The sequence below is a fragment of the Seriola dumerili genome, unplaced genomic scaffold, assembly GCF_002260705.1.
Source record: "Seriola dumerili isolate Sdu_G_001 unplaced genomic scaffold, Sdu_1.0 BDQW01000319.1, whole genome shotgun sequence".
NCBI lineage: Eukaryota > Metazoa > Chordata > Actinopteri > Carangiformes > Carangidae > Seriola > Seriola dumerili.
Window position 1 is genome coordinate 1,701,491 of NW_019174574.1, and position 24,512 is coordinate 1,726,002.

General features: G+C 40.1%; 2 protein-coding genes across 3 annotated transcripts in view; both read left to right on the forward strand.

Annotated features, from left to right (window-relative positions):
* Positions 1-61: 61 nt before the first annotated feature.
* Positions 62-12,171, forward strand: LOC111231859 (UV excision repair protein RAD23 homolog B-like). 2 transcript variants are annotated; one of them, XM_022759118.1, is made up of 10 exons: positions 62-249; positions 2,086-2,167; positions 2,800-2,879; positions 5,043-5,497; positions 6,065-6,111; positions 7,377-7,504; positions 7,584-7,701; positions 9,516-9,700; positions 10,198-10,344; positions 11,446-12,171. In XM_022759118.1, exons 1-10 carry the CDS (start codon positions 181-183, stop codon positions 11,557-11,559), a joined length of 1,425 nt encoding a protein of 474 aa, XP_022614839.1. In that variant the 5' UTR covers positions 62-180; the 3' UTR covers positions 11,560-12,171. The 2 variants fall into 2 exon arrangements, with proteins under 2 accessions (XP_022614839.1, XP_022614840.1); XM_022759119.1 differs by lacking the exon at positions 2,800-2,879.
* Positions 12,172-14,783: 2,612 nt separating this feature from the next.
* Positions 14,784-24,512, forward strand: part of eps15l1 (epidermal growth factor receptor pathway substrate 15 like 1) — a 45,572-nt gene continuing 35,843 nt past the window's right edge. Inside the window, exons 1-8 of the mRNA XM_022759019.1 lie at positions 14,784-14,825; positions 15,611-15,652; positions 16,101-16,190; positions 21,111-21,158; positions 21,450-21,545; positions 21,756-21,824; positions 22,098-22,223; positions 23,003-23,062. Of these exons, the coding sequence (XP_022614740.1) occupies positions 14,799-14,825; positions 15,611-15,652; positions 16,101-16,190; positions 21,111-21,158; positions 21,450-21,545; positions 21,756-21,824; positions 22,098-22,223; positions 23,003-23,062 (558 nt within the window). The 5' untranslated portion in view covers positions 14,784-14,798. The remainder of the gene's footprint in view (positions 14,826-15,610; positions 15,653-16,100; positions 16,191-21,110; positions 21,159-21,449; positions 21,546-21,755; positions 21,825-22,097; positions 22,224-23,002; positions 23,063-24,512) is intronic.

Consider the following 24,512-nt stretch of genomic DNA (forward strand, 5'->3'; position numbering starts at 1 on the left):
TCACCTCCAGCAGTAGATGGCGTCCGTGCTCAGCCCGCTCCGCAGCACTGAGACAGCTGAGTCACACATACATTTGGACCCAGTTAAATAGATATTGAGCAAAAAGAGCGGCTTCAGTCGAGAAATTGCCCCAACTCCACCGAATCTTGACCCCAGCTGCCTCTGACACCGCGTCGCAAGATGCTGACGATAACACTAAAGACCCTCCAACAACAGACGTTCAAAATAGAAATAGACCCAGAATTGACGGTGAGTAGAAGTTAACGGGGCTGAAGTAAACACGCTCAGGCCGGGAGGGAGGGCTGCCATATAGGCTGTAGCATTCGGGAATATTAGCTAACGTTCAGACATGGCGGCGGTGCGGGCTGCTCAACTCTGTAAAGGACATTCTATAGTTTTTTTTTTTTTGTTATTTAGAAAGTAACGTTTGGTCAGTGTGACAAATGTGCAGTCAAACAAGTTAGTAATTTAGCAGGATCTCACAGTAACTGAGTTCATGTGGGGTAATGTTGCTACAGCTAGCTCGAGCAAGACCGGAACTAAGCAAGTTATCCTTTAAAGTAAAAGCCTAACATCTTTAATTCAATTACAAGCATTTCACACTTTAATAACACTGTGGCGTCAGGCGTTTGACTAGCTAAATGTAATACAAATAATACAGTGGAGGTTATTGTCTGTACTCCACTGGCTGTTTTCCTCAGGACTACACTATGTATGCGCACTAAGAAGGTCTTATTCTGAAAACCCCGACCAGAAGTGTCTGTACCTTAATTTAGCTTGATGGTGTTTGACTTGTTTCAGTGTTACACCATGAATGACGATGCAATATTTTAAAAATCTTGCCTGTTTATGTAGTGATGGGAAGACTGATCACTAAATCGTTATTAATAAAAAACCCCAAGCCTTTTGGAGCTTTCTGCAATACATAGTCATTTATATTAGGTTTATTTAACTCATAATGTTTCCTGTGTGACCATAATGACTGTAACAGTCATTGATTGGCGCCACACACACATCATAATAAGTAGAATTAAACTGCAGTACATTTTCTGTTAAAAACAAAATAAACTGATGATACTGTCTTCATTGCATCTTTTTCATGGCATAATCTACATGTATCCATCACAGTTACAGTTAGTTTCTGTCTCTGCTCGTTTGGTCCATTGTTCATTTTCACTGTAGTGTACCTGTTTGCACCGTCTTGCACTGTATACTGCTCAAAACGTTTACTCAACTCTAGATATATATTCCTTTACAAAAAAGGTTAAGTGCTGCTAAAAGCTAACCAGAGCTTTACTCACTTCTAGTTGTCTACAGTTAATTGTTGTAATTTGACAGTTTGTAGCTTGTTGTTGTTGTTGTTGTTGTTGTCTTTTTTTAAGTTACACGTGTAAAAGCCCAACTAGGGACAGGAGTCCAGAATTAGCAACAGCTATAAACTCTTTGTGCAACACATTAGTTTCATGCTTTGTTTTGAAACTTTTTAAAATTGCATTGATCAAATCAATAAATAAACGAAACTAAACTTTTAAACTTTTTTACACAAACAAAAAAATCAGTAAAAACAGTGAGTCACATTCAACTGCAAACAACAAAAGAAACTGTATGAACAAATTACACCATAACAACTAGTCTAAAGTACTCAGACTACTAATAACAATTGAGCTCACAAAAATCATCGTCTTAGAACATGGATGGTGAGAACGGGTTGTTAAAAATGAGTTAAGTTAAGCATTTTCAGACGGTGCTGTTAACCAGTCATAAATGGTCAGAGTGACGTTATCTCTCCATTTACAGAATATCCACATTTTGCTATAGTCAGCTTGTTATTACACTGTTGATTTGACCAGATGTGGCTGAGTGCAGCTTTTTGTCACAGTGCTTATTCTCTGGAGAACATCAGTCTTTGCACAGTAACACATTCCCATAACATCTGACGGTAGGACTTATTTACAAAAACAACAGACCTTACACTACCCCTCTGTGATTGTGTAATTTTCAGTGATACAGTGTCACATCTGGAGTTGTTTCACTTTCAGAAAATCTCCCAGTTACATCAATGTTTGATGTGTTGATGTTTGTCAGGTGAAAACCCTGAAGGAGAAAATAGAGGAAGACAGAGGAAAAGATGCATTTCCTGCTGCAGGACAAAAACTCATCTATGCAGGTGAGACAGACTCTTCAGCTTCTTTGTATAACTGGCAGGTGATGATTATAATTCACACCAGGTAACTCAGTTGTGAAACTAACCTAAGGGTGAGTCAAAGTTACTACAAATATAAATTAAAAATGTCAGTTGATTTTAAACAGAGGAGCTGTTTTTTCTTTGGTATGAAGCCACAAAGCAGCACTCCACATCGTGGCCCCCATTAATTATTTAAAAAATAAAAAATCATACTTCATACGTTGATGCTTACTTAAAGCCACATTGAGGATCCTCACTGAAGCAGCAGCAAGAAAATTCATAATGCATATGAGTCAATGAGGTCATCAGAAGAAGTTGTAATATGACTGGGCTTATTATCAGTCCATGTATTTAACTTCATGGACAGGAGAATGTGTCACATCTGCTGTCAAAGTGCAGAGTGTGTATTACAGAACTTTAAAAAGTTACATCGGCATAAATAAAGTTCAGATATAAAATGTTCAGAGATCAAACGTTCACAGTACTAGAAACTTCTGCACAGGATAATAACTCTGATGTGTCTGATGTTTGATACTTTCCCTTGTTTAAAACCATCACAGCTTCTCCGTGTCATGAATCTTTTCTCATTTACTGTTTCTGCTTGAATGTCACAGGCAAAATCTTAAACGATGACACCCCGCTGAAAGAGTACAAAATCGATGAGAAAAACTTTGTGGTGGTCATGGTTACCAAGGTCAGTGTCTCCTCAGATTGTTTTTGTTAGACAGTTATGTCATACTCACTCACCGCACAGCTGCCCTGAGCTTTTATTTTTAACAGAAATACTGTTATTATCCACTAATGATTTCAATCACTTCTACTCTTCCATTTGTGGTTGTGTTCAGCTACTGACAGTGGTAACTCATCCCTGGTAGGCTTTTAATTTGAAACATTTACCAGAACAATAGAGTTTATATGACAGTAGTTTAACAACAGTTGCAAAAAATGAAAAGTACAAGTGATTGAAAAAAAAAAAGTGAATTAGAACTGTTAAAAAGAGAAACTCAGAGCAGCAGGGTGGTGAGTATTGACAGTAAGTACAGGTGAAATGTTGAGGTGTTTGGTCCAGGCTCATGGCTGAAGCAGCTACTAACAGGTTATGTATAAATTTGTCGTCAAATGTGGTCAGAGCTTAATCCAAGTTACAGGTATGAACAAACGCAATCTATTTTAACTTTAACTATTAAAACACATATCATTGGGTTGTTCTTGTTCATATTGAAAACATCATTCAAACAGTCACAGTGTAGCTGGAAACTAGCTGTGTTCAGTGTTTCCTTCAGCATGTTTAATGTCCTGATTATTTATTGTGAGTCATTCTGTAACTGTTTGATACTATTTGAATATTGACTGATCACAGTGTTTGAGCCTGTGGAGCCTCATTAAGACTCTGTAGTCCAAATAAATCAAGTTCAGAGTAAAACAGGACTTTACATCAGAGTGATTGTACTAAAGTAAATTGATGCAGATTTTTACCTCAGTTTTACAATCAATGAAATTGTTCCTCTTCCTCGTCTTTCTTCTCTGTGTCTGATCACTTTTGGCACAGACCAGATTCAATGAAAGCAGATTGGAGGTTTGGAACAGAGACACTTTGGCTTATAAGCAACATCAGCTGATGTGAACCAGGCCTCACAACAAAGATCTCAGAGACTGAGGATGAAGAGTTGATGAGCATGAAGCTGAAAGTGTTACAGAATTCAGATCTTCATCTGTCCATAGTCACACAAACTGTCTGTAGGAGATGATTTAGTGAAGTGACGTCCAGCTGAGACTGCAGCAGCTCAGCACAGATGATCAGTAACAAAAAAGCTCAGAGTCACAGCTGAAGGCTTGAAGGAATCGTTGGAGCTGGTTAATCACACTTGAATCACGGCGCACAGAGCAGAGTGGAGCAAAGTGGAGCAGAGCACCTTGACACTCCACAACACTGCTGGGAATTCGTTTGATGAAACTAAGGAAGATGAATTCCCAGGTTTGTCCAAGTCAGGGTGTCTGTCCACCTGCTGAAGCTCAGGAGAAGCTGCAGGACAGTGACCCTAAACATCAAAGTAAATCTACTACAGAAATCCTCCTTCTGGATTGAGGGCAGAGCTGCTCACACCAGACATGCTGAGAACATGTCTGACTGAAGCAGCTCTATAAGAAAACTTACACCAGTTCACCTGGGTCTCCAGAACTGCAGGAAGGTCTGTTTCTTTCTGCCGCTGTATTCTTCACATAGGACTGTATCAGCTAAAGTTAGCGTTTGCTCCAGTAGACCTCTGCCAAAAGAACATTATGTCTGTTAAATGGGTCCCATCTGAAGAAAACAGCGATAGAGAGAGGCAGACTTACCTGCAGGTGAACTTGTGTAAGCCATTGCCTAGGTATGCATATCTGTCAGGCGTCTGAGTGTAAATAAATCAAGTGCTCCTTGCTCTTCCCCTCAAGTCCCCCCTCTCTACACCAAAGCGGTGACAGAAAGTTGAAGCTGAAAACCAGTGACACTGAAAAAGTAGTGACAGCGTAAAAAATAACTGTCACTGAAAAAAGACAGACATTAAGAAAAAAACCGAAGATTGACATTGAAAAACATCATACAACACAAAAAATATCAAAATGAAATGAGATAAGATTGTAGTTTTTTAACGCCGTTTTTCAGTGGAACCTTTTTCACGTCCAATATTTACGTCTGTACCATTGCAACTTTTCAATGCCGTTGTTTCCTTTTTGAGATCAGGTTTCGTTTTCAGTGTCAGAATGTTGCTGTCCCTGTTTTAGCTGAAGTATAATATTAACAGTCTGGTCTAGTGCTGCTTCCTGTTTGGTCAGAATATCCACACCACTAATGATCAATTCTCAAATGTCTTTTCAGCCTAAACCAGCCCCTCCTCCACATTCAGCCCCTCAGTCGACCCCCCAAACAGCTTCAGCCTCAGCACCAGCCTCAGCCTCAGCTACAGCACCGGCCTCTGGCCCAGCACCGGCGCCCTCGACGCCAACACACACGGTGTCTGCACCCACGCCCGCCCCACAGTCAGTGCCTCCGTCTGAATCCCCTTCCTCAGTCCCAGAAAACCCCCTGTCAGATTCTGTTGAAGCAGCAGCAGCAGAAGCAGCTCTGGACTCGAACGCAGCCCCAGACACAGCTCCAGCTGTGGCCTCAGCTGCTGCTCCAGCCTCTGCCCCAGCCCCAGCTGCTGAACCTGTTCAGACAGGCTCAGCCACTGCAGACAGCCCCACCCTTGCAACCCAGCCAGAAGAGAAGCCAACGGAAGACCCTGAGAGTCAACCATCTGCCACAGCACCAGTCCACTCTTCTGCTTCCAGGTTGGATGAAACCTGTGTTTAATGAGAGTTTAATTCATGATCTGGTCTCCAAAAATCTAGTTTAAATGAGTTAGGAAATCTGGGTTAGTGAGGTCAGCTCAAACTGTGAGCATGTAGCTGAGCAGAACTGTCCAGTTCAAGTATTGGAATGTGTCTACAGCTCGATAATAATCAGTGAAACCTGGATGAGACTTTAGTAATATGACTGTTGCCAAAGTCCTGTTCATTCATGGAGATGATGTCAATCCTTTTTTAGTTGTAGTTTTGTTAGCAGCATGACTCTGGTGGTCAGTCCAAGCGTTGGAAGAGCTGTTGTTTCATTGTGTTCAAGCATTGGTGATTGATTTTGGATGAACTTTGATGAAGAGCTTCATCATCAGGTCAAACCTTTAATTTGTCCAGTATGTTGGCTTATGACTGAATACCTCCAAAACTAACATCATCAGCCTCACTTTGTGTTTAGCTAAGGTTAGCATGCTAACATAGTAAATTAAGTGAACATGGCGAACATGCTCAGCATTATACCTGTTAAACATCAGCATCTTTCTCTCTGTTCATTTCTCTCAGCCTTGTTGATGAACTGGGTCTCCTCGAAGAAGCAGCATCAATACTGGGTATGTACCAACATACTGGTATATTTTGCTTTCTTCTTTTTCGTTTTAACCCTTCGTTCCTGGTTGATAGAGTTTGCATCAATGTCCAGAACCAGAGCACTCAGCTTGCTGGAACCAGAACTATTTGCTATTTCAGTGAGAGCACTATTCTTTGATGGTAAAGGCGTCAGTATGAATCAAATGAAGTAGTTTGTATGGCGTGTCATTCAGCCATGTGTTAAGACCTGTAATGAGTGGCCACACTGAATGAAAAGCCTGCTCATAGTCATAGTCTCCTCCTCCTCCTCACTGCCTCCCTGATCTCTCCCCAACAACTCTGTGTCTTTTATGCATCTTTGTAGAGTCAACATGATGAATTGTCCAAATAGGGATAAAGAAGCACAATTGAACTTGGGTCCTCATGACCGAGAGGTCTGAAATGCAGCAGCCGCTATTCCACAGTTGGACAGGGGGTTTCAGCGGGAGATCCATCCATTAGCTGCACTGCCTATCCTTATAGGGTCGCAGGGGGGGCTGGAGCCAATCCCAGCTTACATCATGGGGGAAACCCTGGACAGGCCATCAGTCCATCACAGGACTGACATATATCCACACCCATTGGCACTTTAGAGTGGCCAATTAACTAATGTGCATGTCTTTGGACTGTGGGGGGAAGCCGGTGTACCTGGAGAGAACCCACGCCGGCACAGGGAGAACATGCAAACTCCTCACAGGTTCCAGGTTCGAACGCAGAACCTTCTTGCTCTGAGGCGACAGTGCTAACCGCTGTGCCGCCGCTGTGCCGCCGCTGTGCCGCCACTTAGACCATTTTGATGAAACAGGCTGTAGGACTGGCAGACTGAGAGCCCGATAATGTCCAGAGCCTTCAGCATCTCAGAGCAAATCTTGTCCACCCCTGGCACCTTGACTACCTTTGCGTGGGTGAGGCTTCCCCCGAGTCAGACCCTGCCCCTTCCTCAGGACATGTTGGTTTGGTTCAGGAGTTTCTCAAAGTGTTCTTTCCACTGGCCAACGTTATCCCCAGTTCAAATGAACTGTTTTGTATCAAAATATCCCAGAGGATGGACGTCCCTGGTAGCTCACCTTGTAGAGCGTGTACCACTTAGTAAGGCTGAGTTCTTCCTGCAGCGGCCTGGTGTATGTCATCCCATCTCTCTCCCTCTTTCCTGTCTCTCTCTACTTCTCTATCAGATAAAGCAAAAATAAGTCATGTAGTGACTGTAGCATTCATCTCCTCCGTGCTACCTGTCCTGCTGTCTCCACAGTGACGGGTCCAGCCTACGAGAACCTGGTGTCGGAGATCATGTCTATGGGTTATGAGCGGGAGCAGGTGGTTGCTGCACTTAGAGCCAGTTACAACAACCCAGACCGAGCTGTGGAGTATCTGCTCATGGTGAGGATTAACCAGCTTTAGTCGCTGCCCCACCTGTCTCTGTATTACTGGCTGTGTTGTAACTGTTTATGTGCTGCAGGGTATTCCAGCAGAGGCCAGTGATCTGCCACCTCAAGAGCCAGTTCGACACAGTGCTCCATCTAACCCTCCCCCCCCTGCTACACAACAACCACAGCAGCCCCCAGCAGCCCCTAGCAGTAAGAGCACACATTTATTACTTCTGTGTGTGTGTGTGTGTGTGTGTGTGTGTGTGTGTGTGTGTGTGTGTGTGTGTGTGTGTGTGTGTGTGTGTGTGTGTGTGTGTGTGTTTGTGTTTGTGGGGGCGTGTGTGCGCGCCTGCATGCGTGTGTGTGTGTGCACTCCTGGGGACCCCAGGTCTGAGAGCCAGTGTTGTGAGTGTAGTGTTCTTCAGCACTTAGTTTGTCTGATTGTCATGTGGTATGGTTGCTTGTTTTCCTCACCTGCGTTTCGACCCGGGGAACTTAAGTCTAACCCAGACAGGTTCCTGCCTGCTCTGGGGGGCAGGACCTGGACATCACTCAGGAACTGTTGGGGTGGAGTCTGCTGAGCTCAATGTGACTCACTGCTCAAACATAAACCTGCTGCTACAAATTGTGCAGAGCTTTGATTACAAACTAAACAACATTCTAGAAGGAGGCATAGACATTATTTATAATCTGACAAATATCCACTTACTAGCTTTTCCTGGACCTTTCAACCACATCTCACAGTCTTCATCAGTGGATGGACTTTGCTCAGTTGTCATCATGTAACAGCTGAACAGCAAACAACAACATGAATGTTTGTTCTTACTGTGTGGTGGAAACACTAACTTGACTTTTAGTTCCTCAGTACCTGGAACTATTTGATGGACAATACGGACGTTATACTCCTGTGTGTTTAGAATGAGACAGTTACAGTATAGTAATGCTGGTTGGAAAACATATGGTTTGATTTGAATAACAACTTATGGGAATTTTCAAGTACGATTCACTAAATATGACTTAATGGAAAACATATGGTTGCTAACATGTCAGTAAGGGTCAGACAGCTGCAGGAGGTGAAATGTTTTCTGTCCCTGACATGACGTCACTGCTTCTACATCTCATTCTCTAAAGAAATTAGTGAAAGTAAAACATGTTTTAAAGAGGAGGATGAAGAAAATAAAACACTAACAATGACATCACAGGAGAGGTTTATACAATCTGTGCCTTGAACTGACAATGTTTATCTAGATTTTGGGATTGGCTCTGGCTGTTACATATGAAGGACCAGGGATGTCACAGGGGAAGTAAAAAATCATTTCCTTAATTTCATATTTTCATAGACATTAAAAATAGGAATTGTAAAAAGAATTTATAAATGATTTTATAAATATTTATATTTATAAATACATTTAATAATTCATGAATAAATAATGGAATTTGAAAAACTATTTGAAACTGCATTTTAAATATGGGAATACAGACCTGGATTTCATTCATTTATAAATGGTTAATTTATTGAGAGTTTTATGCTGTTTTTGTAAATCAATTTTTAAATTTGAAGTATTTATTGATGGATTAATTGTTCATTTATATTTTTTTTACAATTCCTATTTTTTAATGCCTATTAAATATGAAAATAAGGAAATGCTTTATTACTTGTCCTGTGACATCCCTGCTCCTCCACAGTTACCTTGTTAAATTTTGTTAAATAAAGTTTTTTTGGGGGGAAAGAGGCTGCTAGAGGAAGGGATGTCACGCCTGGGGACTGTATGCTCTTCTTATTGGCTCTCAGACCTGGGGTCCCCATGAGGGAGGTCTGCATTGGGAATGTTGCAAATCACTGATTTGACTTCTTCATGGTTACAGTGGATTTTTTATTTGATTTCAGCATCAATTGGATTTAGTACCTTGTTGGTAAAGTATTTAAGTAACTGAACTATTCAGAAACTGGTTTTCCCATCTGTTTTCTATTGTATTCTATCACACTTAAGAACAACAACAGTAACTGGCTTTCCACTCCCCAGCAGGGCCAGTGTCTGGCAGTCAGCCTCCCTCTGCCGGCGGAGGCTCTGTCTCCACAGCGAACCCTCTGGAGTTCCTGAGGAACCAGCCTCAGTTCCAGCAGATGAGACAGATCATCCAGCAGAACCCAGCCCTCCTACCAGCCCTGCTGCAGCAGCTTGGCAGAGACAACCCACAGCTGCTGCAGGTACAGACGCACCACACTCACTCTGCTGCCATGGGTCTCTGCATTTAAAAAACTGATTACAGCGCAGTGAGTCTGTGAGCCCAAGAAATGTTTCTTATGCAGATCATGGGTATTTCTTTAAGAAAGACCCAACATTGAAAGATTGAAGGGCATTTTTGATCACTTTTGTTATTTTCTCATGAACTGCTAAACTTACTTGAATAAGAAAATATGTATAATAAAAAAATATAAATCTTCTCCTGAAATTTGAACCCAGTGAAAAATGTTGTTATGAAATAAGAATGTGATATTTTACATGAAAAATGAATTTAGTTCAAATACAAAAGAAACAAATAAGAAGAAATTAAAATATAAGTTTGAGATTGTGAATGATGTAGCTGTGACCAAATACATCTCACGCTATCAAGGAGGTCAGTTTGCAGTCAGCTGCTCTGGGAGCCTGTACTGTGTATCAGCTGTATGGCAGGATGCATATTGACTGAATGTGTTATTTGCAGCAAATCACGCAGCACCAGGAGCGTTTTGTACAGATGCTGAATGAGCCACGAGGAGGAGACACGGGAGGTGAAGGTGCTGAGGCCCAGGGGTCACCACACACCAACTACATCCAGGTCACCCCACAGGAGAAGGAGGCCATTGAGAGGGTCAGTCCACCACAAACACTGACTATTACCACTGTCTTCATTACAGTGATGGTTCAGGTTATTTAATGCAGGGTTGTGAGGTACTTATTTATAGTCAGTGCAGTAATAATAATAATGTAATAAACTATATATATAGCACTTTTCTTAACAAAGTTACAAAGTGCTTTACAGAAAGAAAAATGGGAATAAAATAACAGCAATTAAAAACAAAAGAAAAATGAACACATCATAAAACAGAAGTAAGTTATATGAAAATAGAAATTGTCCCGATCGTGGGAAAATTACTAATACTAATAATACTAATGATGCTTCCTTTCTGATCTCAGTAGGTCGACTGTCCCACAGTTTTTAATCTCTAACAGCAGAGGCCCGGTCACCTTTAGTCACCAACTGAGACCCAGGAATAACCAGCAGAGCACATATGGGGTTAATCAGTCCTTGATATAATTTGGAGCAAGGCCATTTAATGATTTGAAGGTAGTAGATTCAGTTCAGCTCCCAGTTTTTAGAAGTAGCAGGAGCAGTGGGACAGAGGCTGAGTGATGAGCTGCTGTGGACGGGTTGATCCACAAAAAATCCTTAAAAAAATACCCACAGAAAAAAGATAATATCAGTTGTGTTTTATTTGGAATATTTTCACTTCATCTGCCGTAAATCAGCCCTTTACTTTGGAACTACATTAGGAATATGGTAGTTCAAGGGTTCACAAACTGTAGTTCCAAATAAAGGGCTGATTTATGGCAGATGAAGTGAAAATATTCCAAATAAAACACACACTTAAACTGATATTGTTTTTCTTCTGTGGGCATTTTGTTAGTAGCTAAAATACATTTTTGTGGATGACCCTGTCCACAGCAGCTCCCAAAAGCCCCAAAAATGTGACTTAAAGTGAATTGTTTTTTAGATAACTGCACAACTTAGCGCTCTCATAAAAGTAGCATAAAAATGGATTTGTTAATAGTGAGCTTAAGTACACAAACCTATGATAGATAATGTGTTTACATGTATGCAAGTGTGTGTGCCCAGTAACTGTCCAAGACACAGCTGTACTTGTGTTTTTGTGTGTGTGTAAGTGACAAGAACGTGTGTGTTGTGTTCCAGTTAAAAGCGCTGGGCTTCCCTGAAGGCTTAGTCATCCAGGCTTACTTTGCCTGTGAGAAGAACGAGAACCTGGCTGCCAACTTCCTGCTACAGCAAACATGGGACGATGAGTAACCGGACATCAGCTGACACATCACCAAGACACCAGGTCCACCAGGGATTAACAGGGACAGGAGAGGAAGACAACATTTCTTTTCACACCATGTGACTGTGGTCTGATGATGATGGTGATGATGATGACTATATTGATGATGATGATGATGATGATGATGATGATGATGATGATGATGATGTTCAAAGTTAGCTGTGCTGCCTCCTCTCCATTCAGCTGTGATGATCATTGTAGGAGCTCACACTGAGCTGTGCCTCACTGCTGCTACATTATTACTGCTGCCGCTTGTGCTGAGTGATCCCACTGATAGAAGTCAATATGCAACAGTCTGCATCACCTTCACAGGCCAACAGGCTTTTATTCAGAGTTTCCACTGCAGGCGGCTCACAGGCTGCCTGCAGGACACGTGTTGAACTTAGACTACTGTACATATACAGAATACACACTACAAGAGTGTATTTCTTGTGAATACAAACATGAGAAAAACAAATTTTCAACATGTGTGTTGACAAACCCTCCATGTTGGATTTACCTGAAAGTGTGATGCAAACTGTCGACTTCACTATTTGAGAGCTAACATTGCTTTATATTAAAGTTCAGGTCTGATCATTTCATTTCTTCTGCTTTTTTTGTCTTTTGAAAAAAAATCCAAATTCTCTACTATATCTCAGAGTCCAAATAGCACTGATGTAATCTTCAGATGTGCCTCTGGGTCTGTCCATGGAAATGAAAAGGCTGCAGACTAAGTATTTGAGATGTTGCTCCCCATTCATGCCAGAAAAAGAAAAATGAGGTGAAATGTTAGAAATAATTGTTAAGATAATGACTCAAAATTACAACTATTTAAGTCAAAATATGAAATAGTAAGTGATTGTCTCATAATTTTGGCTTTGTAAGTCAAAATTTACTGTCACAAAATTTAGTCTTGGATCACAGTCATTATTAATTTGGCCCTAAAATGTAAATATTTTACTTTGTTCATTTTGACTTACCATGAGTACGTCAAAATAAAACATTCGACTTTTAACAGTGTTTAACTATCTCATCGTTTTGACTCAGAAAGTTGAAGTTTTGACTTTTAAGACCTTTTTTTGGCACAAATAGGATTCCATAGGTAAAGACATTCAGCGTGTCTGGTGTAAGTGAGTGGTTGACTCTACCGCCACAAGTATTAAAACAGTTTGCATATACCATAAATCAGTTGGGCAGTTGCAGTACATTATGATTACTTGTTACCAAGGTTACGTGTATGTATTTAGTGGGCACATCCAGATGTAGCACTCAGCTTGAATTTGTCGTTCAGTGTGGAGGGTTTGTTTTGTTAATCTGGAGATTGAAGGTTTTTTTAAGGTTGATTGTGAAGTGCCACAGACTTTGTGAGATAAATTTTTGACTTTTTTTTTCTTTCTTTTTTTTTGTTTTAAAGAAAAATTTAGTTGTTTCTCAACATGATCACAAATAGTCCACCTCCTACATTCAGGCAATCGGGTTCTTTTCAGTTTGTGTCATGTCACATCTTCTATGCATCTTAAAACTGTAACAATTTGAGCCATTGCTCCTTCATGCCTTATTGGTAGTTAAAGACTTGAACACATTTTGTTTTACTGATGTTGTAGTTTACAATATAGTGTTTCAGATATCTCACAGATGAGTGTTGCAGGATTGTTAATCATCATTAGACTTTTAATTATTAATAATTTAGTAGTTACAGTTTCAGAAATGGACTCAAAGGAATTGGAATAAGTGCTAGAAGCCAAAACAAAAAATGTGTTTTTTTTTTTAGCATTCAGCATGTGCTTTGCTGTTTCTCCTTTTATTTTTCTTTGTTTGAACTGGAAATGACTGGAAGTTTTGTATCATATTGTACACAGGGTATACAGTATAAACTTTGGGGAAAAAAGGCACTTTACTGTGACTAATGCTGCTGTAGCTGTGAGGGATTGTTGGTTGCATGAGATTGTTACAGATATTTATAGCATGGCAGTGGGTCAGGACTGATGAAAGCACCAGTATGGTGTTGCTCTGATCGCAGTTTGTCGTTGTTTTGTTTTCTTTTTGGGTTTACAAAAAATGACTTACAACCTTAAAAACACCAGTTGAGGTTTTGCTGAATAGTTGTGAAAAACTTTTGTTTCACCATTGTGTAAAATAAATGGCTTTTACAAAGTGGGTGAGGTCAGATGAGGTTTTTATCATCAATCACGTTTTCACTGTCAGGTTGTTTTAGCTGTTGTAGACAGGCAGTCAGAGTGTAGACAACATCAATTCAGTCAAGTATTATGCCTCAAAACATTTTTTTTAAACGAATGCAGCTCCAACAAACCAGAGCCATATATCTGGATTTGTCAATCCAGATGTTTTTGGACAACAACATGACTGAAAAGTGAACCAGTTTAAACTGTAAAATGATTACGCTGCACTGAAGAGTTTACCCTACCGAAGCGTAATGCGTTCACTTTAGAAAAATTAATTCTGCTCTGTTTTTCTGAATTAACGAGATCATTATCCTTATCTGAATTATTTTGTTAATTAAAAAAAAAACAGGATTTTTTTTTTATTTTTATTTTTTTAAACATTCTCTAAAAAGTCCTCTGTTTTTCATATCAGAAATCAGTTTTTCTGAGTTGAGATAATTATCTTATCTTAATCTTATCTTAATTATCTTAATTCAGATATCAGAAATCTGACAAGATAATAATCTCAGAATTCTAAGATAATCATGTCCTAAATTCAGAAAAACAGGATTTTCTTTTGTATTTGTTATTTTTTTAAGAAAACTTCTAAAAAAAAATCCAGTTTTTCTGTATTAACAAGATAATGATCTCAGATTTCTGGGATTATTAACTGGTTAATTCATATATCAGAAATCTGTTTTTCTGACTGACAAGATAATCGTATCATTGATTCAGAAACAGCAGGATTTTTCTTTTTTAAAGAAAACTTTTCTCTAAAAAAATCTTGTTTTTCTGAATAATTCAGATATGAGATAGTCTATCAGAAACTATTTTTTCAGAATAATTCAGAAAAACAGCACTCTGAAGTGAGTGCATTACGCTTCCGTAGTTACCCTAAATAAGAGCCACATGTTTGAAGAAATGATCAAGCAGACTTTTTAAGAAAAATGAAGTTAGGAGATGTTTAAAGGGGTTTCTGTTTCCGGACTGTGAGCCCTAGTTTGCCCGCCAGGGGGAGTGTTGCCCTCGAGAGGGAGGGTGGGTGCGTTCCCGCAGCAACAGGGAAGATGGCAGCTCTCACATCTCTGACCCAGGTAAAGATGCAGCAATTTATGACTCTTCACTAACAATAATATTAAGATAATTAATAGCATGACACAGTATGTCTCATTCGTGACAACTCATTTTAATTTTACTCTGAACGAAACACGAACTCGCTCTCAAATGCAGCAAGAATAAGGCAGTCAGCTGGTCGGGGGAAGGCCCATTGCAGTAACATTACCGTTAGGTAGCGGGCTTGTTAGCCTCCAGCTGGTTCTAGCTAGCCATGTAGCTACTTATCTACGACATAACATACAGATAACTTACTAATTGTAAATTTAAAAATAATAAGCGCCGTGGACTCTGTACGTGCAGAGGCCAGTATGTGTATGTATACGTGACAAAGCATCAGAAACTGATAACGCTCAGCCCCTAAGCTAGCAAACGTTAGCTAGCCTAGCCTTGATGCCAAGTAGTGAGAGAGGATGGGGCTGAACGCTGCTGAGGCTGGAGGGCTGGAGGACTGGTGGGCAGGCCGTACAGTACACACACTGTACACTGAACTCTGATTCATGATGCTAATGTGAGTTCTAGTCTTACTGGTACAGTTCACTAGTGGAAAAGTGAATGTGAAGGCTGATGGCGATTGTCTACGTTAGCGCAGCAGTCATTTAATATGGTGATGCAGCTGGACTCAGACATCCAGTTCATTGATGAACATCAGAGTTCAGTCGCTCTGTCAGCAAAACCGAAATGAGCGTTAAACGAATATTTAAATGAGCCACACGTGAATACACTGATCAGCAGTGAAGTTAATAACATTATCTTTCTGCCACAGTTGTCGAGTGGGAACCCTGTATATGAGAACTTTTACAGACAGGTAAGTGTATAAATCAATGCATATAACTTGTAATAACTCTTTATAACTGATAAAAGAGATGAGATAAGATAAGATGTACCTTCATTGATCCCCCACAGGGGAAATTCAAATTTGACACAGCAGTACTAAAGAGTAGCAGCACAACAGGAAATGTAGTAAGAAATAAAATAAGAATATAAACAGAATCTAGAATAAATAAGATACATTAGAAATACTTTATACAATAACAATGCCCAATGCTATGTAGGCTGTTACGTACATGTGCAATATAGAAATAAAAAAGTGGTTGTTGCAGTTTGCCACCAATTCTTTTGTAATATGCAGATATGAGTTCTAGACTGTGGGTATGTAAACATGAAAGACAGATCACATGATTTTGAGAGAGAAAATGAAAATAGAAGCATGTCATGCTGCACTCACACTGCTACATGTGTGTGTTTGTTTTGAGGTGGATCCTGGGAACACAGGGAGGGTCGGACCAACAGAAGCTGCCTTGTTCTTAAAGAAGTCTGGGCTCCCTGACATTACATTGGGGAAGGTAGGTTTGTTCTCTGTGGTGTCAATGTTACATCACACAGAGCTGCACAGGTATGTTTGTTTCATAAATTAATTCTGCAGCTTGTAGATCTTTATTGTTCTTACTGAAGTTGTTGATTGTCAAGGACTGAAGGTCAGCCTCTGGTCTGTGGTTATGTTGGTCTGTGTCTGTGAAAGGTGAACATTCCAGTGCTTCTGGTGTGTATGTGTACACTACTTTACAGAATTATGTCCTGACATCTTTGCAGACCTTATATGCGTAGGACATTGATATTTGGCTCATTGGACAATTTGTAATCACGAACAAGATAATTCTGCATTAGTACTTTTTATAAACAACAGATGAAATGACTATGATGAAGCTATGATGAAGAGCTATGTAATGAGTTGGTGAAGAGCAGATCATATTGTATTTACAGCTTGTTTTGCTGCCATATCTGGCAAAAAAATCAATTATTGCAGCTTCAAACTTGAGCACAGTTGCCGTGTTATATTTTGTGATGTTGTAATTTGTGAAGTTAAAGGTGGGAGAAATCTAGCTGCGATGGTGGGCCATGAAAAAAAAGTCCATAAAGTTTTTACCAGCCCTCTCTGTGTGCCTGTCATTCAGGGTGAGCATGAAAACGTGTGTGTGTGTGTGTGTGTGTGTGTGTGTGTGTGTGTGTGTGTGTGTGTGTGTGTGTGTGTGTGTGTGTGTGTGTGTGTGTGCTGGGCTCACTGGCCAATCACAATATGAAGTATGTAATGTTAATTTGTAAATTGTTTCATTTGGAACATATTTAAGCATGCACAATTATTTGATTTTTGATTTCAGAATCAGAAATCCTTTATTATACCCTTTCTACACCAAAATTAGAGGATAAAAGTGTTTTTTTTAAACATGAGTAAACCTGCTAATAAAAGCTGATTGACCCCTCTTCCACTGCCGGTCAGTTTGTCTGTCTGTTTGGGCTGAGGACACACACAACTGCAAGGAGTGATGTCATCACATGCACTTACAGAGCACACACACAGAGTGAGCTGTTACCTGTAGTGCAAACTGGTAAAACAGATCTGTCATGTCTCATCCTCAGGTTGTTGCTCCTGTCAGTGTCAGAGCCTCCATGTGAGACGCTTTGATCTGTCATTGTGTTTTTAAAACTTTTAAATCTCAACTTTATTGCCGGACAAAGCAGCGTTTTTTTTGCTGGAGCCCACTGCGTTGCCTTCCGACTGGCCTCATCTGCTTTTTTCACATGGGGCTGAAGTTGTTAAGCCAGCCTGAGGCAGGCCTGCTGTAAGAGGTGTCGTAGTGTGTGTTAAAGTCTAAATATGTAAACAGCATGTAAACAAAGATTTGACAGATTAATCTTTTTTTTAAACTGTGAAAACTAAGACAGTAGTGGTAGTAGTGGACTGTTTCAATCTTAACTATCATCGTCATCCTCCATCTTTGGCTTTTATTTTCAGTCTTGTGTTACATGCCTGTAAATCAAGGACTGTAATGGTTTAGCTCTGCAGTTTCACTGTTGTTTTACTGGCTCTGCAGAGACGTACATTGTGTGTCAAGCTGTCCAATCACAGGTCTTAGTTTGTGACAGTGATGAGCACCAGCTGCTGCTGCTAGGGAGGAGACCAGCAGATTGTTGTTGATGCCATCACAGTCACATTGTTGACTGAAGGATCACTGTGTGAGTTTTTTGATGAGTTTTCAGTTTAAATAAACATGGCTGTGTTAAATTGTGGTGAGTGTGACATTATACAAATCAAACATAGGTTCACTGGTTGTTTTGAAGGAGACGACAGAGGCAGAGCTGTCATTGCATCTCTTCTTCTCTTCTTTTAAAACATCTCTGTGGTCAGAGGATTTCAGTGCACTTCATTAATCAGGTTACAGTGGTAATCACACATCACAATTTCATGCATTGCAGTGAGCTGGTTGCTGTAAAACTGCATATAGATGCAGAATTTCAGAAATCAGGTGTCTCTCCTCCCCATATCTGTAAGCATGGCTTTTTTATTTTAACAGTAGTGATGATAGAAGTTGCTGGTCTTCATATTTGGTTACTTCTAGTGGCTATTTGGAGCTACAGTATATTAGTGAACTATATTAATGACAGAAGAGGCTGCTCATTTGAGGGGTTGTGTGTGTGTATGTGTGTGTGTATGGGGGGGGGGGTTCATCACAGCATCAAAGTGTCTGAATTTAGCAAATAGTTTCATTTTCATCAGTGAAAAGTGGAAAGAAACTTATTTAGACTTTAGAGGAGACTTGATGTCAGTTTTTGTCAGTCTCTGTTATGGAGTTACTTTGAATATGAGAACACATTGCTTCATCCACCACTCAACTTTGCCAGACTCTTGTCCCGCACATGTTTCAGTGTAAAGAGCCAATCAGAAACCTGGTTACTTGTAAACATGGTAAACAGATCAGTCTCCAGATCAGAATGTACGTGGAGACAGCAGCTGATACATTTCAGACTCTACCACAATGTTAAAATTGCTCCATAATTATGCGCTAGATTTGTAATTATTATCCCTGTCACATAAACAATTGCAGGGCATCTGCATCCCGTGAGAGGCAAAATACCTTAAAATACATGCTGTCTTACATGATGTGCAGTTTTTATGCATCTTTCATGTACAGTGTGTGTTTTACTTTGTGTCTTCAGAGCAAACTTTACATGAACATGCTAACGCTCGCCAATATCAGGCTTTTGTCTTCTACCTGCATTGACTCAAATTACTCTGCAGTAGTCTCAGGTGTTTATCAGCTCCAGCTCTAAACAGCATTGATGTAAACATAACACCTGGGTGAACACGCTAACTTTCACCCCTTCTCTGTGCTGTGACGTCTTTCAGAGAACAAACACTGTAAACACACCTGTCACCTGTCCAGCACGGTGCTGTTAAACCATAAACACTGCGGCTACACCTTCCTCTGAGAGCAGCCCAGAGATAAGTTTTAAAAACACATAATCGCCGACACAGAGGCTCAGACACTGACAGGAGCACCAACCCAGGCACGAGACGCAACATTTTACCAGTCTGCATGGCAGCTAACAGCTCACTGTCTGGATCTGAGAAGATGTTCCTCCCTTGTGTGTGTGTGCGCGTGTGTGTGTGCGTGTTTGTGTTATCCATAACTGCGTGTACTGACTGCAGTTGTGAGTCTGTGTCCTGTCAGTCTGAACAGACTCATCTGGCAGTGTGAAAGGAGTTAATCACCTTTTTACCTGTGTTTTAAAAATGCTCTAATTTTGGTATAAAAAGGTTTTTTTGAGCATCACTGATCTTTCCTGTCTCTGCGCTCATCCAAAGCGTACAGCAGCAGTAGCAGTCAAAAGCTGAACAGGACCTTTCAGAGAAAAGATATGATGCTGATGTGTATTCTTTCTTCCTGTTGTGTTCCTTGTAAATTGATTTTTCTCTTGAACAAATGTAATTAGTTGAAATCAGTTAAAACATCACAGGGACATGAATGCAAAGACACTGACATGATTACTCCAGACACACACACACACATGTACGTCCCTCCACAGGAAGTGATTGATGACAGTAATGACAGCACAAGCTCCTCCACTGGATTTATAATTGTTACTGGGGTCATTCATTTCTAGCATTAATTTGTTTCACTTTTCCTGTTTTTGTTTTTTGTTAAAGAAGCGACCTGGTGACATCACTAGTTAAGCTGTCTTATTTGGACTGTCAGTCCCACTTTACACACTGATTGGTGTGAGGTGTGAGGAGGAGAGACAGCAGTAACATTTGAACCTGTCTGTCCACTTGACCTGCACCATATGAGGAAATGTGATGTCTTTTAGCACTGTTCAGTATTGCCATGAAGATATGTCATGCTAAACTGTCAGTTAACTAGATAATATTCATATAAATAACATGAAAACACTGGCTGAAGCTGAATGAAGAACACAAAGGTCTGTTGTCTCCTCAGCTTAATGTTTGCGCACTGTGGTTATGTAAAACAACCTGGATGGGAGAAGTTAAAATGTGTTTTTTCTAAGTGTTTAAATCTTGTTGAACAGGTGTGGGGTTGAAGGACACTGATTTGCTTTTTACTTGCAAAGGTTTTGATGGCACTTTCAGCAATATGACGGTAGTTGTTTTTGTGAAAACCCTGTGTGAATGCCTGGTGCCTGTAAATACTACGATTTTTCTAATTATAGTAATAGTTTCAGTCTTTTGCGATGGTTTATTGCACATGTTCATATCATGATGACAACTCTTTCTGATTCTTCACACAAAGACTGCTGTCACTTTTCACATGAACAAGCACATGCAGTGCCATGAATGTCTGTGAGCAGAGAGTCTGCACTGATAATCACATTTGTATGATTCATCACTTCCACTCCCTGTCTGTAATAGAAGCCTTTTCAAACTAGATTATTATTTATTTTCATACCCCAGCGTTCATGTTGTTGAAGAGATTTGGAGCAGAGAGAAAAATATGCAATAAATAAATAGATCAAATAAAAAGATAAAGATATGGGATACATAGATGGAGCTGCAGAGGACTGTTCAGACATTCCTCCCTGCTGGAGGAGAACATGGGTTAAATGAACAAATTAGACTTCAACCAGTTTGTTTGTTTTTATAGGTTTACTATGATTTTGTTCTGGTAGTTATCAACTAGCTTACAGTTCAGTGCATTTTAATATTTTGGAAAAGGTTAGCTTGTCAGCCCAAATTACATGAGATTAGAAAAATGTAAGAAACACCCCCCAAGTTCAAGATGAGTCATCAGAAGCATTTGTAGGTTTTACAGGAAAAGAAAAAAAAGCATTTTGATATAAAAATCCTCAAAAAAGGATTTTTGTTACATAATTGAACTATTTACACAGGAACAATTCAAGCTTGGAAAATGTATTGTTCATCTGACGGAGTCTGTAAAGTTGTTTGTGTGTCCTGTTTTCTTGTTTTTCAGATCTGGGATTTGGCTGATCCTGATGGCAAAGGTTACCTGGACAAACAGGTGAGTCCTCATCAGCTGCTCTGTCTGTGATGATGTGCTATGCCGACTTCACATAGACAAGTCAACAAAAAGAGGATGTAATTACATTACTTTGGACTCAGATAAAATACTTTGTATTAGTAATAAAGCCTCTGAATTAGCTAATGCTAGCATGTCCAGCTCAAACGGCAAACATTAACTTGTGCAGGCAAAGATAGAGAATATTTTTATTTTTCTTAAATAAGAATATTGTTCCATATGTTAGGTAGAGAATGACATAGGTGATGGGTACCACTGTGTTGTCTCTTTAAGGGGTTTTATGTGGCTCTGCGGCTGGTGGCCTGTGCTCAGAGCGGACAGGAAGTCAGTTCCTCCAGCCTCAACCTCACAGTCCCTCCTCCCAAGTTTGTGAGTGTCACTTCATCATTAAAGCTCAAACCAATCAAATCAATCCATGTTTTTTAACATTACAATCATTATACTTGTTATGCACAAAAACAGTTTCTGTTATTTTTTTATTCAGCCATGTGTCAACTCTGAGTATGATCAGTATGAGAGAAGAAAATGTGTTTAATCCTGACAGTGCTATGACGGCCATCTTTGTTTGTCTGATTTCAGAAGGACACCAGTAGTCCATCTCTGAGCAGCACAGCTTCTGCCTCCTCTGAACTACACTGGGCTGTCAGGGTGTGTTCACACACACACACACACACACACACACACACACACACACACACACACACACGCATTTTGGTAATGAGAGATGAGAGTCTTACTGATACAACATTTTAGTATATTTTGGTATTAGTCCAGCAGAAGTTTTACACTGAAATGTTCCAGTTGTGAATCAGCATGAGCTCCTCTGTTAAGTTAAAAGACAGTCAGGCTCATTCAGTGTAACATACTGTGTGTGTGTGTGTGTGTGTGTGTGTGTGTGTGTGTGTGTGTGTGTGTGTGTAGCCTGAGGAAAAGAGTAAGTTTGATGGGATTTTTGAAAGTCTGGCTCCAGTCAACGGGCTGCTGTCAGGGGAGAAGGTCAAACCAGTCCTAATCAACTCCAAGCTACCTCTGGACATCCTTGGGAAGGTACTGACTTCAACTGTCTCTTAGGTCTTACATCACACTTTTTGTTTCCATGATTAATATATGAAGTAACATGACTGACTTTTTTCCCAAGTGGATTTATAGTGTGTAGTTTAGTTTTTTTTAAGTTTATTTGTTGATTTGATTTAGACGATGCAGTTTAACATAGTTTCAAAACAAAGCATGGAACTAATGTGTTGTACAAAGAGTTCATAGCTGTTGCTAATTCTCCACTCCTGTCCCTAGTTGGGCTTTTACTTGTGTAATGTCATTAAAACAGTCAAAAGCAAAAACAACACAAAACAAAATTGATAATATCCTACGATTAGCTAAAGATATACAGATGTTCAGTCTAAAAAGAGACAACAACAAACTACAAACAGTCAAACAAAGACAATTAACAATAGATGTCAGTTATCTAGAAATGGGTACAGCTCTGCTTTGATTTTAGCACTGGAGCATCTGGAGTTAATTTGATTCCAGTTGGTGATGTGTTCACAGCTCTTTATGGAAAAAGCTGATTGTCCAAATTTAGATCTTTGTTGTGATAGTTTACAGCTGTCATTCACCATGCAGAGAAACAAGTTACTCTGTTACTGTCTTGTCTTTGAATATATCTGGAGAGAGACTCTGGAGCTGAACTGTTGATACATTTATAAACTAATCTGAGAAAGCAAAGATGAATAAAGCTCAAAGCTAAGTAGATATGTGTGATATTTTAGTTTCTCCTGGAACTACGCTGAACAGCCTCATTGATCCTCCTGCTTATCTTCTGCTGTTAGGTTTGGGACCTGAGTGACATAGATAAAGATGGCCATCTGGACAAAGATGAGTTTGCAGTGGTGAGTGTTATCTTTTTCTTCATTGTTACTGTATGTGATTTTTATTCTCTGTAGCCTGGACTAACTGTGGATAACTAGATAGATATGCAGTGGCCACTTTATTAGGTACAGCCTTCTGATACCTGCTAGGACCCTCTAGTCCCTCAGTACAGCCTGAATTCTTCCATCTCATGGATTCAATGAGGTGCTGGAAACAGATTCTGGTCCATATTGACGTCGTTCCACCACATCCCAAACATGTTCTATTGGATTGAGATCATTAAGGTTTACTGAACTCACTGTCATGTTGGTGGAAGCGGCTTGAGACGATGTGAGCTTTGTGACATGGTGTGTTATCAGGCTGGAGGTAGCCATTACCAGATGGTAAATTGTGGCCTTAAAGGGATGAACATGGTCAGTAACAGCATGCAGGGAGGCTGTGGCATTTAAACAGAGCTCAGGGACCAAATGTGTGCCAAGAAAATATTCACCACCACCATGAGCCTCAGGCGTTGCCACAGACCGGATACATCCATGGATTTATGCTGTTTACACCATATTTTGTCTCTACCACTGAAAGTCGCAGCAGATATCAGGATCCGTCAGACAAGGTGACATTTTTCTAATCTTCTACTGTCCAGTTCTCAGTAGTGAGGAGCTCAGTGGTCAGGAGTAGAACCTGCTGTGGTCTCTGCCGATTTCACCAACCAACTTTAATGTTCCATGTGTTGGTCATTCAGACATGCTCTTCTGTGTAGAATGTCCCTCTGTTTCTTTGGCACCAACAATCATTCCCTGCTCAAAGTCACTTAGATCACGTTTCTTTATCATTGTGTTTATACCACATCCAGTGTTTCCTCTAGGATTTTTTTCAGCAGTGGGGGGCATGCTCTCCGGGGGGGGGGGGCACATACACAAATGACCAAATGAGCAGTTGACAGCAGATTTTACTTTCAAAACCTATTTATTGGCTGGCCAGTTGAAAATGCTTTTATCGCTACCATTGAACTTTTACAATATATATCTCAGCCATATACAATGTCAAGAAAAATAAATACCTTTGGTTTGTGAAAAATAAATGTTACTTCAACTCTAACCAGTTGAAAATGTAAAAAGTAAAAAATAAATAAAACAATAACATTAAATAAATAAAAATAATAAATAAACATATAAAGATCAGCTAGATGGGGCTGTAGAGTCAGTGGCAAAGTTTGCACCCAGGCTCAGAGCACTTGATTTTCAGCGTCACTGAGTTGGCTAATAAGTCTACCTTTTCTCCGGTAATTCGCTGCCTTATTCCTCACGACTACACTTCTCTGTCTCTGACCTGGTGCCTGATGTGACGTCACTTTCAAGGCCGCGCGGGCCGCCACTGCTAAATGAATGTAGAGGAAACACCTGAACATCTGAACCTCTTGATCAAGCCACATGCTGCCACATGATTGGCTTATTAGATATGTGCATTAACAGG

Coding starts and splice junctions, on each gene's coding strand:
- LOC111231859 (XM_022759118.1), top strand. CDS start 181: ATGCTGACGATAACACTAAAGACCCTCCAACAACAGACGTTCAAAATA. Junction 7,702..9,515: donor GCCCCCAGCAGCCCCTAGCA/GTAAGAGCACAC, acceptor TCCACTCCCCAG/CAGGGCCAGTGTCTGGCAGT. Junction 9,701..10,197: donor ACAACCCACAGCTGCTGCAG/GTACAGACGCAC, acceptor TGTTATTTGCAG/CAAATCACGCAGCACCAGGA.